Source organism: Antrostomus carolinensis, unplaced genomic scaffold (genome assembly GCF_000700745.2).
Source record: "Antrostomus carolinensis isolate BGI_N321 unplaced genomic scaffold, ASM70074v2 scaffold28912, whole genome shotgun sequence".
NCBI lineage: Eukaryota > Metazoa > Chordata > Aves > Caprimulgiformes > Caprimulgidae > Antrostomus > Antrostomus carolinensis.
In genome coordinates, this window is record NW_010298046.1 from 27,654 (window position 1) to 43,089 (window position 15,436).

General features: G+C 36.3%; 1 protein-coding gene across 1 annotated transcript in view; it reads right to left on the minus strand.

The window, feature by feature from the left end:
* VWA3A (von Willebrand factor A domain containing 3A) overlaps positions 1-15,158 on the minus strand; it is a 29,741-nt gene extending 14,583 nt beyond the window's left edge. Inside the window, exons 1-19 of the mRNA XM_029083575.1 lie at positions 15,093-15,158; positions 14,359-14,483; positions 14,206-14,280; positions 12,878-12,932; positions 12,055-12,153; positions 10,897-11,003; positions 10,486-10,611; positions 9,466-9,574; positions 8,219-8,284; positions 7,620-7,745; positions 6,697-6,835; positions 6,504-6,607; positions 6,165-6,245; positions 4,847-4,941; positions 3,534-3,653; positions 2,592-2,666; positions 1,752-1,896; positions 599-797; positions 104-174 (exon numbers count right to left, since the gene is read on the minus strand). Coding sequence (XP_028939408.1) covers positions 104-174; positions 599-797; positions 1,752-1,896; positions 2,592-2,666; positions 3,534-3,653; positions 4,847-4,941; positions 6,165-6,245; positions 6,504-6,607; positions 6,697-6,835; positions 7,620-7,745; positions 8,219-8,284; positions 9,466-9,574; positions 10,486-10,611; positions 10,897-11,003; positions 12,055-12,153; positions 12,878-12,932; positions 14,206-14,280; positions 14,359-14,483; positions 15,093-15,158 — 1,983 coding nt within the window. The remainder of the gene's footprint in view (positions 1-103; positions 175-598; positions 798-1,751; positions 1,897-2,591; positions 2,667-3,533; positions 3,654-4,846; positions 4,942-6,164; positions 6,246-6,503; positions 6,608-6,696; positions 6,836-7,619; positions 7,746-8,218; positions 8,285-9,465; positions 9,575-10,485; positions 10,612-10,896; positions 11,004-12,054; positions 12,154-12,877; positions 12,933-14,205; positions 14,281-14,358; positions 14,484-15,092) is intronic.
* Between the last annotated feature and the right edge of the window lie 278 nt (positions 15,159-15,436).

A 15,436-nucleotide genomic window follows, 5' to 3' on the forward strand; every position in this document is an offset into this window, starting at 1 on the left:
ATCTTACAAGGATTTTCATTTTGCATTGTCAGCTGAACAAACACTGCTGAATATTTTTGTGAGAAAGAAACACATAACTTAAAAAGATAAATATAATTCATACCTTTTGGGAGTAGTTGTTTGCTTTTTCAATTTCAGACACAATAACTGTGATATCATCACTTTCAAAAATACCTGATAATCAAATATATGCTAATCAGTGTGAGTTTTTTAAGTGTACAAAATATGTCTTTTTTTAAAGTGCACAACAATTTGCCAAATATCAATGAAAAGAATCAAAAAGCCTTTGTTTGCTGTAAGCCAGGCAGTCTGGACATACCACATTAGTAACTATATTTTAAATGCACATCTTTAAAATATCTAGCAGAAAACAGTGAATTCAAAGAGAAAAAAAAAATCAAATTCCTGCAATATGGCTGCATTATAATATTCTGCAATACAATTGAAAGCCTCAATCAAACTAGGACCTCTGTGTATATCGCTGCTAGTATAGCATTATCACATCCTAAAAAAGTAAACTACTTGATTTGGGAGGAAAAAGCACTAATAAATATTATTTCATTAATGGAAAAGAAGTATGTGCTGACTTTTCACACACCTGCTTCTCCAAACCAATGAAATCTCCCTCTGGCTGCCTGCACAATTTCTTTAAAAGCCATGGCAGTTTCGGTTGGGTTAGCATAGCGGGCTGGAATAATCCCACTGGAGTCCATGTCCTCCGTTACACTGAACAGACAGACATGGAGCTGCAAATCAAAACCTCTGCAAACCTCAGCCACATAAGCGCTGACTGTGTGCTGTGGGGGAAAAAAGAACAAAAAGAAAATCAGTAGCAATCCTCTTCCTCAGAAGAGCTTCCATCTAGTCCACTGGTTCCTGAACTGATGTACAAATACTCCCAACCTGAGCAATTCAGTACAGGAACACACCTCGAGTAGCTGAACGCCTCCTTAAATCATGCACACACACAAGAACTGTCACTATTACTAGTGACAACAGCAACAGCATTACTGCAGCCAAGAGTGAGATGGGGTAGCTATGAGAATCAAAGACACGTGTCATGGACTTCAAGGAGCCGTGCACTGAAGCAGAGACGTAGGGATGGAACTATCCATTTGGCTTTTTGTATGCACTCTGCATCTTCTTGTTACCCATGGGGTTTTTTAATGATTTCTTAGGTTTGCCCAGAATTTCCAGAAGTTTGGTGACAAAAGCAAGAGACATCCTACTGTACATGCATGGTTACTCCAGTTGGATTACACTATGTTCAGAAACTCAAGGCTGCACAGGTGGCTTAACAGCCACAGAGCACATGCACCACAAACATATATCCAAGCAATGGATTACAGTTATTAAAAATAGGAGTTGTCTCTACTAGTGTCCTGTGGAGTTCCACTGTAAAATGATCTGTGGCTTTGTTCCCTTGAGTTATAAGAAAATGATATAATATCAGAGCTGGTTTGTTCAAACTCAGCAATTTGCAGTGAAATGACACAGGAGCTGGAGTGGGAATGGAATCCTAAAAACACCTCTTGAAGTTTCTACGATTCACATATTATTAATAGTTGCTACCTCCAACACATAAATAGTGAATGCAGGAATGGAAGTTTGAGATCCTGACAGCTATGTAAAGAAGTATTCTGCTAACAAGAGATGATGACAAGCCAAAAAAAAAAAAGGCGCGAGAAAAAGTTGGGATTAATTCTGATAGCAACTTACAGAAGAGTTGCAAAACCTGTGATGATACTTACTGTTTCCTGATCAGGTACTCCAGTAGTCAGCAGATAAATTCCTTGTGACTTGTGTTTATCTCTGTCTTTGAAGTCTACTTCCACAGCTCTCCTGAATGCACTCATGAAATTTCTACTCCCTTTGCACTGCAAGCTCAACACCCACCTGAAAAGAGATGTTTACAGTTCAAAGAATGAAGCACCAAAAGCTTTTGTTTCTGCTTAAGACAATAAAGAGAACTAAAAATCTTAAATAACACTGAACTGGAGTCTAAAATTTTTTACAATGACAAAGAGCATAACCAGATTATATAATGACCCACATTATTTGTTCTAGTTTCTGTATTGCCACCATGGCAAACTAGTCTTTAAGGTAAGATTCAGAGCATGGAAATGAAAGCATTCTCTCTTAATTCTATGTGGAAGAACTGTAAAATAATAGAATTTACAGGAATATAAATGAAATCACAGAGGTATAATGAAACTGCTGAGGGTATGATTCCACAAACAGAAATATGGGATTTGTTTCCAGTGTATGTGGGGAAAACATAATTGTTTAGCTTTCACATCCCAGCTGAATCTGAAGTTTTCAATTCTTCATGTAACCTGTGCGTTTCTTACACATACACATGAAATACAAAGTCACTAAGAGATATTAAATTTTATAATGCTGTTTTCACAACAAGCCATCACGAACAATCAGTGTAGAACAGTTGATGGCAATCTACTTTTGTAATATGATAAACTTCTCAATTTTCTAAACTGTTCATAACGCCGTTTAAATCTGTATCTCTGTTTTATCTGCTTCATGGTACCTACGATCACTTAATTCAGATATATAGGAAAATTATTTGTTCCCACCTCCAAGCATTTTGTAAGTTTTCTGGTTGGGAAGGAACCAGTTCCAGCTGCCAAGGCGTAACATCACTCCCAAATCTTTCACAGAAAGATAAGAGCAATTAATTTTCAAATTATGCTTTAGAACAAGCAAAAAGATAAGAATAAACTCATTAAAAAAGGAAAATCTCATTTAGGGTACCGCAGACATAAAATTGCCTGATGCTAACTATTTTTTATTTCAAACCATTTAATTATTCACACTTATCCATCACTCAAGGGTTGTTAGATTTTCAAGGTAGCGGGCCGGACCACATTTTTCTTTCCTGAACAGGACCCTAAGTGAGCTGGTAAAAGCTCAGCAGAGAGATTGTGACAGAAAAACCCCAACCCTCAGGTGCTGCCTGTATCTCTCCTGTCAGGTAAGGGCTTTGTTCTCCACCAGGTTTGGAATTCCACAAGCTGCTGTCTCTTGCTTTTACCTGGCAGTCAGAAACCTGCCCAACTGCTGTTCAGCAGCTGTGCCATATGTTTCTGACACCAGTGCTGAGTACCGAATTTTAGTACTATTCCATATTAAAAAGTATTTGAGTTACTTTAAAATTTAAAGGGTGTTCTCCGTTACATTACCTGAAACACCAAAATCCTCCTCCAGCAAAAGTTTCTGACGTGAGTTAATACTGTTATGAACAATACAGCAGGATGAGAATTTGTTACAGGTATGATGCAATCAGTTCCAGTGAGCATCACCCAAACCAGTGATTTTTAATTATTAATCTGGTCTCCGTACATCCGATCCATACACTTATCCAATAATGACAAATCAGTGCTACTCTTGCAATTACTTAATCATAAAACATTAAATACAATTAAAGTAACTACAGTACTAACATCAGTAACTACAATCTCTTGGTATACTTCTTCCATTGCAATGTTGTTTTAAAAGAATCTTAAATAGTTGCTTACGCTATGATATTGAAGTAATCCTTATTTGACATTTGTTCCTCAAGTAAAAGTCGCAAAGAATGTTGGATATGGATTATGTACATAGAGTTTGTCACTGATATATCAACAAGTATAACCACCCTATAAAAGAAATATGTTATTCATTAAAAAAAAAAGAAAAAAGTCTTATTTAATTACACATTCCTATCTTCACTGTACTCTGACTTGCCAGGGAAAGTATCTTCGAGCTCTGTATCAGAATGTATAAATACTGAGTCTATATTTAAAAAAAGGAATCTGCAAAGCATAAGGTGAGATTTTAAAAAATAGTAAAAAGAATGGATAATTCTATTTTTCTTAAGCTATACACTGATATGTAGTGCCATAAAGGCTGTTGAAGCCTAAACAGGTCATCTTTCTTCTCTGTACTTGAATATCCAAAACATGCCTGAAATGTGTGGATGTCATCCAATGAGAAGAATTGTTGGACAGTTCACTGTCCTTTCCCCAGCCATCATTCCAGGAACATATGTAATATTACTCCAAAGATAAATGGTAAGCCTTCTCCCAGAAAGTCAGTGACAGACTGGTTGCTCAGGTATGGACTGGCTGATGTTATCTGGCACGTTACTCATTTTGAGAAAAAGTGTTAATGATGACCTTCTTCAGTATGGCCAATTCAATGGGCAACTGAGGTTGGGTAAGGCCTCTGACACAATGCAAATCAACATCATCCTCAAACACATAATCAGATAAAGATCTCAAACCTCATGCAGGGAAAAATATCTTAGGTTTTGAGTGTATTTACACTGACATTTAGCATCTGGCACTAGAATGCACTTCAACATGTGGTGAAGGCAGATGGTATTTGGTAGGTCAAATCTCATCTTCTGATAAGAACCCATGAGAGACTGTGAAGAAAAACTGTAGGCATAAATAGTAATAGCATCTGCTTGGAAGGCTGACTGTAAACACTACCTTCGCCCAGAAACATCAGGTTCTGTTTCTGTGTGATTTAAGACAGAACATTTCCCAAAGGCTTACTTGCTAGATAACTCAAATTTAAGAGTCTTATCCTGTCTCAAGGAAATTGTACTTTTGCGTTGACTGATGATCACTGGATTCAGTAAATTCACTGGATCATTAAAAAAAGCTGAATATCAATACCTGTTTACAAAAGTTGATTGCTTACACTGGTCACATCTGCAACTGTTGTCTCTACATCTGACTATTTTCTGCCCTGTATTCCTTGGTGCTGACTTACACAAAAAGCAAAGGCTGGCAAATAAAAACTATCAGCAATACACAAAAAAGGGGCTATCAAAGTACGATACCTCCTTTCACAAACGGTTCCCCATATTCTTCTGCTAGCAACAGACAGCCAGTCAATTCGTTTCTCATAGGTTCTTACTGTTTTAGCAAGGAGTTTCTGTGGATAAAATATAGAAAATTTAAGTTAAAAAAAAAAGTTAAATAAAGTCTTTTATTGCAACATGCTTAATACAGAAGTAACATGACAGCATAGTAATGAAAAAGTTAATGAGTTTCATTCATTTTAACAGCAGCATTTCATTCTTAGTAAAGGTAAGAGACTACAGTCCATAAGACAAAACATACGATGATAAAAAAGCAACGAGGGATCTAAAGGTCTAAACTATCCTCTTCACGTTTCCCCTTGTTAGCATGTCGCAAAATACTGGGCAGGCATATTAAAAAAGGAAAAAAAAGTTTCAAAAATACAGTTTTTACAAGCTTACTATTTCTTCAGTAGCATTTTTAGGCAGTGCTCACAACAAAATACATCATTTAAAATAAACACAATATTTTCAAACACACAGCATTCTTTAACACAATATCAATTTGAAGACATTAAGGCAATTTGTCCAAACTCTATAGAACATGACCTTTGCGAGCATATGTATACATTATGTGTATGAGGGTAAATCAAGCTAGAAAAGGATGTTGAACTCAGAAATAAAGCCATAATCCCTTGCCTTGACTCTCTTTCTGACATACCTGAGGGACTAAGTTGCTCTGACAGGAAGAGGCTCTGGTTTGCTGCTGTGTTATATGCCTTTGCACATACTTTCATATCACATAACATCTTTCAAGTCATGCAACAATAACCCAAGCTTGCTCCTACACTACTTCCTAGAATGTTCCTGCTATGCCTTAAGCCTTTCTTGGTCCAGATAACAATTAGACATTCTTCTTCATAAAACTTCTTTGACTTTCAAAGAGGTAAAACAAAATATAAAACTTTTTTTTTAATGGTTAAACCAAAACCAAGATGAAACGGGACAGTTCTGTTAAAGCAAGCAGGAGCACTCTGTTGTGTTGTATTCATTCAATGTACAGGTTACAGGATTTATACATATGTGTGCAAAATAATGTAAATCCATTCTTACACACAGATCCCAAAATACACACTGCTGTATTTATGAGCAGCACTGATGGACTCTTTCTCTTACTTGGGCTCCTTCCTCACCACCGTAAGAGTCTGGCTCCCAAGTCTGACCGGATCACTGCAGACTTAGAAGGACAGCTGTCTGCTCATGAATCCCTGCAGTCCTTATATAACAGGACAACTAATGTGGAATAATTAGATGTTAATGTAGCCCTGACAAGGCCCCATCACTACAGACAACTCACCTGATAGTTGTATAATACTGGCAGGTCAATGTGGATATTTTTCACAGTTCCATCGTACCATTCAAACTGCATCATCACTCTCTAGGAGGATCAATAATACAGTTATGTGTTTACTGCAGCCTACACAAGCTACACTAACATGGAATCCCTCCCTGAATCATTCTTAAGAATCGCAGATGTATCCAATTTGAATCCACAACTCAAATTTCAGTTAAAGCCTGTAGAATTTCACTAACTTATAAAGTACTGATTTTAATTAGAAAAATGTAGCCATAAAAAAACCCCCAAACAAATGAAAACCAAAAACCCAAAGAAAAAGAAAGGGTCCCCATCACTTACCTCAAGTAGAGATGATGATACTGTTTTTTTAAGGATAGGTACAAATTCTTCCACAGGAGAGAAAGCATTGGGAGCCAAAACTTGATAAAGGTTTAACTTCTTAGCTATAGCAAGGAACAAAGAAATTAAATAAAATACATGCTCTGTCTTTAATCTATGTTTCATACCTGTTAAGCTTTTCTTTCTATGCTACCTTTCAATCCATTTGTCTTTAACCAATCTGTTGAGGTTCTGGCAAGGACACATGGTGTTTGAATAACTAATGGTCCTTCATGCTTTGGAGACCTTGGTAAGAAGTTGGAAGATAGTGTATTTGCAAATTCTGTGGAAACCTAAAACAGATTTTAAGAAAAACTCTTGCAAGTTTTAGAATATTTTTTTTATACCCTTAATCCAGAATATCCAGCATGGAATATCAGTTTTACATATGTTCACCAAAGTGCTGGGATTTCAACAAGCAAAATCAGAGCAGATTCTTCTTCCTGATCCATATTTCATCAAGAGCACTCAGAAGTTACTTTACTGGAGAAAAGACAAACAAGGCAAGAAGCCCTGGCATGTTGGTCAGATAAGGCATAAAATTAGAAACATTAACAAGACAATTGTTACAGAACAAATGGTGCAAAATCCTAATGATAAGACAGGACCAACACAGAGGCAGCTAATAGACAGACTGTAGCTTCCTAACTTTAACACTAGTAATGGATCTAGACAAACCCTTGTGATTTTGCAACTTTTTTAAGTGTCCACCTTAATCAGGTAGGAGTAAGTATCTTTTAACCAATTTAAAGGACTATTGGAACTTCATTTAAATGATGATGCACACAGCTAGGCTAGCAATTCTCTTAGATTTCCATTATGATCATGGTACAACATTCTCTTCATCGCATTTTGGTTGGTTTTAAAATCTTGCTGCATTTTGGAGGACGTCTAGCAAAATGTCTCCTCTACTGGTTTTGGTCTTAATTTGCTCTTACAATGGATGGCCAGTACATAATATTCAAAGTTCACTTATCAACACACCTGATTAATCATATATTTTTTTTCATACTGTGAACACAAACAACTTCTATTGCTGATACTTCAAAGTACATCTGAAAATAAAAAGATACATACATCTGCTATTGTACCAATAAGTGAGCCATCAATTCTTCTTTGAAAAGTCTGTTTGATGCTCTTGAGTAGGTCCCTAGCCTTCTGGGACTCCTGAAGTAGCAGATGAACATCACTGCTATCAAAATTCTGTATTTATAAAAACAAAGGGGGAAAAATAAGTTAACTACTATTCAAATACCAACCAAACACAGCTTTCTTACTTTGATGTGCATACATCGATACAAGACTGCCTGGCATAGCAGAATTGAGTGTAAATGTATCTAGTGCACTGCATGTAAGTTATTCATCATTTTATAAACAAGGTATTATTTTATTATTTTGAATCAGTCTACAATAAGCCACTGCTTTTATCCTATTCATCTGCTTTAAGTCAGTGAACAGTGTATGCAAAATTTATTGTACTTTTTGGAAAGCATTCTCAGTTGAAGAAAGAATTAACCACACGTTTATGGACTACATTCTCAGCACTTCTATGACAGAGACTTTGAGCACCAGCTTTTGCTATAAACTTCTACTCAGCTGATAATTAGTTTACCTTCTAGAAGTGAAGAATTATCAAAAAGAGAGAAAAACGCTTTGCCTCTTAAGCTGTCACCTACCTCTCCCTTTGAAGAGTAGCAATGATAACGGCCTCCTACAGATTCTGCAAGATTCTTTAGAACTGCCTACATATATAAATAGGAAGAAAAATAGTTACTTTGATTTGGTAGTCTCTTTTGATTACAAGGGTTGTTGGCATTCAATTATCAATTAGAGACAGAGAAAGAATTTTTGATGCAGATGTAGTGAGAAAGCCAAAGTAATTATGTTTCCATTGTTTTCTTACCAGTCTTATTTTAATATGGCTGAAAAATTAACTCAGTAAAGAAATTTACAAAATAGACAATAAGGGTCAAGTTGATTCCCCTTGTGTTAAAATGCCAGTCACTTCCTTTTCCTTTGAAGGCAGACTGGTGCTAGTCAGATCAAAGGCATATAACCCAAGTCTACAAGTATAAATATTAGGCTACCCTTCCCCTGCCCACAATTACGTCAAATCCTTCGCTGCTTTTTTCACTTCTCCCATCTCCTTTCCTCCTACCATCTATCATTGCAATCCTCTTCCCCACAACTGCAATACTCTTGTTGCATCCAGTTTTCTTTTCAAACCAGGATTTCAACCACGTCCTCTCTGACACTTAAGTTACTACATGCCTTAGGGATAAGTTTAAACAAGCACTCAACATCTACACCCAAGTTTCTATGCAGAAGCTAATCAAAAGTAACTGCTTACCCTTCTGCCCTCCTCTTCCTTCAGGCAGCCACTGCTAACATCCAACCTATTGCTCATGATCAACACCAACCTGAGCAAGGCTGCTAGGTCTTGCACTGATACTGTTCCATACAAAAATACTGCTATCCCAGAGACTGCCATAATCATATGAACTCACTCCCAAGTCTCTGCCTTTCTACTCTGATCCCTCTCCCTACCCATTTGTCCTTACTGCAATATTGCCCACCTGAAGTCCCCTATGTTTCTGCTTTCACCTGCAAAAGAACTCTTTGCCCCAAAGTCTTCTCTGTAAACACACAGGATGACTATCTGGAAATAACTGCTACCCTCTAGCTGCCAAGCCTGTCAACACCACTTAGTTGCCACTTCTGGCTTTGGTATAAACCAAGATGAATGCTCCAAACAATTTTTTTCATGTGTGCAGATCTGCTCTAAAGAAAATACAACTCTAGATCAATAACTCTTTAATAAACAGGTTGGCTTCCCCACAAGTTAATGAGAGAAGATATTGCAGCTGAATAGGAAACAAATGACAGGACATTTAAGGAAGAAAGTACTAACACAACTACTTACAAGAGAAGTAGGATTGCTGCAATCATATGTAACAGCATGAGTCTGCAGTTTTCTCCCCAGCATACACTGCTGAGCATAGTCAGACAATATTTCCAAAGACTGATCAGGGCTGATAAAAATAAATAAATGAGGAAAAAAAAATATTAACAATGTTAGTAATCAAATGGTGGAAAAGGTTATACTGAAGAAGATAGAGAAGAAAACTAAGTGGGAAAGAAATAACAAATCATGGGAATGTAATCCAGTCATTTAGCATAACTTGACCTCCTCTCCCTCTTTCAAAAATTACTGAGGTACCACTACTGGGTTTTTGCTCTGTTCTGAAAACTTAAATGATAATAAAAGCACTAAGATTCTATTTAAGTTCATAACAGCTTGTGGATCACCCTAAATATCAAGCTTGGCAAGCTGACACCATCTTTTTTGCATATTTAAAATAAATACAATGAGTAAACTAGGAGTATGGTAACACTCCCAGAATCCTTACTGTAGCCTTTTTCTTATAATCCTGACTCCAGTACTGCAAAATTTCAAATTATGACAGGAGAACTGCAGAATTTAAGTCCATAATTGTCTAATCTCAGTCTGGTTTCATTTATTTCATTAGATATTTTAAGTTTTCCATCAGCACTAAGATCACAGAGAGAAAAATATCTGTGAAAGCTTAATACTATTTTACTGCAAAATCTAACTCTTCATCTAGTCTTCCCAGAGGTGTGGACCCTTTCATCAACATACTTAATGATGATGAAGGATTTTTATTGTAATATTAGAGCTAGCAGACTCCAAATGGATTACTGTGGTAACTGATCTGCAAACAAAAAATGTAGCTTTGTATCAGAAAAGAGAAGATTTATAAATAGTGAAAAAGGGAAGAAATAAAGGAGTTCAGTGGTATGAACTAAAAATACATAAAACTTGTATTGTAAATTTTCTGTTTATTTTTGTGTGAAGTTCAGATTCTTGTACCAATTCTGTATCCAAGTTAAAGCTGGCTGTTAGGACGGATAACAAATTTACCAGCTTCCTACAATAAGAACCAGTGAATTCAGTTCTTTCATCGTAAGGACATGTTTTAAGGCTTTCAGCAAATTGCAGCCTCGACCAGGCTCCAGCTGTTGTATCCACTGTCTTGCTTCATGTAGCCTAGGGAGGAAAAAAAGAAAAAGGAATATGTACACTTAACATGAAGCTGTTAAATAAGATAGATCATGAAGATTACTACAAACCACAGGAGCTGCTAGGATATTTTATGCATGAACAGCCAGCTTGAAATCACTGACTACACTTAAAATTCATTGCTTTTTTCGCTCTTACAAATCATGGCAGGCACAAGCTGAAAAACACTATTTATTATCTATGAGATTGCTCTAATTAAATGGAGACCTTGTTTGAAAATCCCTTATTTTTCAGAGAAATGAACTTACTTACACATGAACATTGATGGTTTTTGGACTCTCCCACAGAGGCAAAATTTCTGTACTGAATGAGAGGCAGTATAGTTGCTTCTTATAACACAGTTGTTCATCTATTAAGCACTAATAAATAAAAAATGTTAATGCATTACTATCCATACTGCTTCTAGAAGGGTATTATGTAAAAGACTAAAAATAGTGATTTCCTAAAAATAGTTGACAGTAATATTTTCAGCTACCACACAGAAAAGCTTCCAAGAAAAAGTCATACAGATTCAAATGTTTGGTGAGGAGTACAGAGACAACACCTGCAAACCTACGGTAATCCAGCCAGTTTGTTAATGGGGCAGGAGGCAGAGAAAATCTGTTGCACTGGCATCAGTTTTTCTCTTCAGTTGACAAACACATGAAACAACATACTGATCTATAATGGGCATATATTCACCCACCAAGCAATTACTAAAAAACGTTTAACACTTATTCATGGATAGGGCTAAACAATAGTTCAGGTAGTAAGGGTAAGCAAACCAGACTGTGTGGAAAAACTCCTGAAGGAGTTTTATCTAAAATACACAAATTAAACATGCAGATAATACAAACTGATGTTAAATAATTCCTGAATGCAGGAAATGAAATTGTACAAAGTTTCAAAGTTAGACAGTAAACTAGCTACTTTGTACCTTCCTTCCTTACTGCTAAAGTTTTATAAAAATAAAAAAGCACAATAAAGGATGAGTTTCTTTTGGGACTTCAAGAAGTGATTAACTCACCAAAGTTCCCACCGAAATTGTGAAGTGTGCCTTGTTGTTACAAAACATAAAGGCGTAAGAAAACTGTATTTACTACGTACAACTTGGTTCTAGCTCTTACAGCTGTTTCTGTTAGGCAAGTTTATTCCATAGAGAATGCTGGTATAAGAATTGAGAAACTTCCAGATATTCATAAGGAAAGTATTATTATTATAGTACACACTGGAGTTTGTTTGGATTTAGACATTAACAAAGACTACACTTTCAAATACATTAAAACATACTTTTCTACAACAGAAAACTTCTATTTTATTGTATATTATGAATTTAAGCAGATTTTTTTCTACTTAGTTCCTGGCTTGCAGTTACACAAAACCTTGATTACTACTGTTAGAAGTGCCAGAGTCTGCTTGATTATTACTTACCAAAAGGTCCTTCTGAAAATCCAGTAGTCTAGGTCTGTAACTCACATGAGACACATCAACCACAAGTCCAACTTTGGTTCCTTTTATAAGGCCAAACACCTTAAAAGAGAAAAAGTCATTGTAAATACTAAAGTTTACAAATGTTAGTTTAATCTGTACAACACCTTTTTAAAATCAAATATTAGGTATTTATTTTAACTTTAAGCTTTTTAGCATAACAATGACACAGTAACAAAGCCAAAGGGGAAAGAGGACTACTATCTCCCAGTTTATCCTTGCCAGTGAGTCATACTCCCTCCTTCTGAAGATAACCTATTCACTGTTTGCGAGGATAAAAAATCACTTTGTCTACAGCATCTCCTTCAGGTTAAATCAAGCAACTTTGTGGAAGCTAGATTTTGGAATGCTGCTTCTTTCTCTGTCCCCTTCGAGAGGGAATTATGTCCCTTTCCCATTAGCACCACTAGGCACAGTAAGCAATTAACCAGCTGTGCAAGAGAGGGCACAATGGATTATAAAACGGCTCCACTCCAGTCAGAGTTTAAGCTCAGCATTGGCTGCTCCCATTTAAATGGCGCTGAGGGGTCCGTATGATTAAGACTGCTAAGAGAAAGAAAAAGACTGGATCAAGAAAGCAGAAAACCACATACCAGTGAAAGATTAAGGACACCAATCCATTGTCAAGATAAATATCACTGCACATGTGTAACTCACAGTAAATAAGCTTTCTTGAAGCCACTTTTCAATAGTATTCAAAAGTTAATTTATTCTTTAATACCATATACAGTTCTATTCTAAAAATATACTGCAAAGTTAAAGTTACCTTTCTGCTGTCCTGCAACAGCCACTGAATTCGCTGCTGGTAAAGTTCAATCACTCTGCCAAAAGGCATAGCACACATTTAGCCAAGACATTCTCTTGCACTGGGCGTCAACATAACATTCAACCATTTGTCTTCATCATCCTTTTTTTCACAGATGCAAAATTACTTTTTAAAACTGTTTTCAGTGTTGTCATACAACTGGTGGTTGCAGGGCTAACCATTTAAATACTCCTTTCCCTAAAGCTGTCTCACTGATTAGATATGTACCTGTCTGGAAAACTGGATCACTGAAATGTTTTCTAATAAGTTACTGGCTTATTCTCTTCAGAGAGAGGAGAGGGCTATTCACCACTTGTGTGAACAACAGCAGCTCAGGCAAAAATGAGTTTAGTTCATCACACACAGGTTATTGTCAGGAGATGTATTTAATACAAACTACGCTATTGCTTAGGATACTCAGGAAACAGAACCTTGTGACTGAAAGGCAGCACTCTCACCGAAGTGCTGGACTAACTGCAGCACAACTTGCAACAATTTCATTTCAAAACAGGTATATCCTGAGGTAAGCCAAAGTGCTTGCTGTCCTCCAAAAGTGTTTTACTTCAACCAACTTATTTTTAATACCATGTGCATAGTTTTTACAATTTGACAAACAGAAAGTTTAAATTAATATTTCAAAAGTGGGGGGAAGCTTTTTGCTTTTTTGAAACACAAAAGCTACTTTTTAAAACCAAATTCGCAGACAGTTTAGTTAGCACAGGGACCAAGTACTGAAGGTGAATCTTCTGAAGATTCTCTATATCCATGACTGACACAGCAAGGTGTGCTGAAGTAGTAGCACTCCGAGGAACAGTCTAAGAAAGTATTGTGAACACCAGCAAAAACATTATGATTACTCTACAGATTATTGAATCTATTAATTTTTTTCCTCAATTTAAGTTTCCTTGATTTTATACATTTAAAATCCACTTAGAAAACTTGTAACTTCCACATATCATTACTAGATCCATGACTTGAAACTAATCCAAGTTACAGTAAACAAATATGCAGTATTACCTGTGAAAACCCAACCACTCACTAACTGCCTTTCTAAAATGAGCTGCTTCAGTTCAAAACCTGGTTGATAGGCATCTTAATTAAAAAAAAAAAACCACCTCAGCTGAAGTGACATAGAATTATCACCTACCCTAAATCTCAGCAGAAAGGATTTAATGCTGAGATACTATGAAGTTCCCAGAGATAACAAATTAAGATTTAAGGCAGTACCTGTAATCATGGGGATACAGAATCAGTTATGCATCAAAATCATAAACAAGATGGATACTTACTCAGAAAGTCTGGACTCAAAGTCGGTAACAGTCTCTTCTGTGAACTCTACCTCTTCAATACCATTTCTTGAATTCCTGGAACACGATGCATAATTAGCATCAGAGCTGCACACAAATTAGGACTGACTAGAGAAAGGGTAGTGTTGCACTTACAAAATAACATTGCCTTCATTTACCAGATGATCTAATGTTAATTTCAAGGATTCTAAACTGTAGTTCCTTAGCCATTCTTCTGTGGTTTGTGCCTCTTTAGACTGTATTTTCTTCACTTGTACTCTCTGTAGATCAAATAAAATTAAATGCAGTATGAGAATTGAAATGTGCTGTTCAAATGTGAAAAAAATCTAAGTCCTCAGGACGACTGCTAGTAGGCAGTGCATCTCCAAGAACAGCATTAATTTTAGGTACTGGCATGCTCTTTTGGATGTGGGATACCAAGTAAAAGAAAGCTTCAGAATACCCTCAGATTTTGAGCTAAAGGAAGGGGAAGGAGAACTTAGTTTCAAGGAAGACAAGAAATAGGAGCATTTAATAAAAGAAATAAAAGAAATACCCCACCCCACTGATTTACTAGAAAAATTAAGCATCTCCAAAACCCACCTCACAGAGTTGGAAGGGGTATATATTACCTTCTGCTTTTCTAAAGAAAAACGCAGTATCAGTAGTGGATCTACATTTACTGATTTGCCTGATTTGTTCACAGATTGAATCATCTCTGCAGAGAAACTATGTGTAGTTTCATTACTTTAGTTATATCTAACAAACAGTCTGTGCACGTAGGCAAATATATGTAAGGAAACATATCAATTGTCTATCGCCCACTCTGTATTTGCAGTGGGTATGTGTTACTTTCCTAGTTGCCCCATTTAATAGGAAAACTTGCCTACCAATTGATCTTGTGTCTTGTTGGTATGTGTTACCAGCAATCCATTATCTGGTCCTAGATGAGGCATAGTAAAATCTTGAGATGGTGGATGATCACCCTGTAGACTGAATTTTGTGGTCACCCTACAAAACAATTAATTTTATGGGACGACTTAGTCACCCACAGTATTCCTGTATTGTCATAAAGTCTTCACAAGTTTATTCTGTAGGAACTGTTCTATATTATGGCATTTGTTTACACATTCCATTTGATATATGATAAAAGTTTTGAAGGGACACAGTACATAGTTTATACAAGCTACAGTCATTTACTCATTTCTGTTTATGAAGTCACAAAAAGATTTTG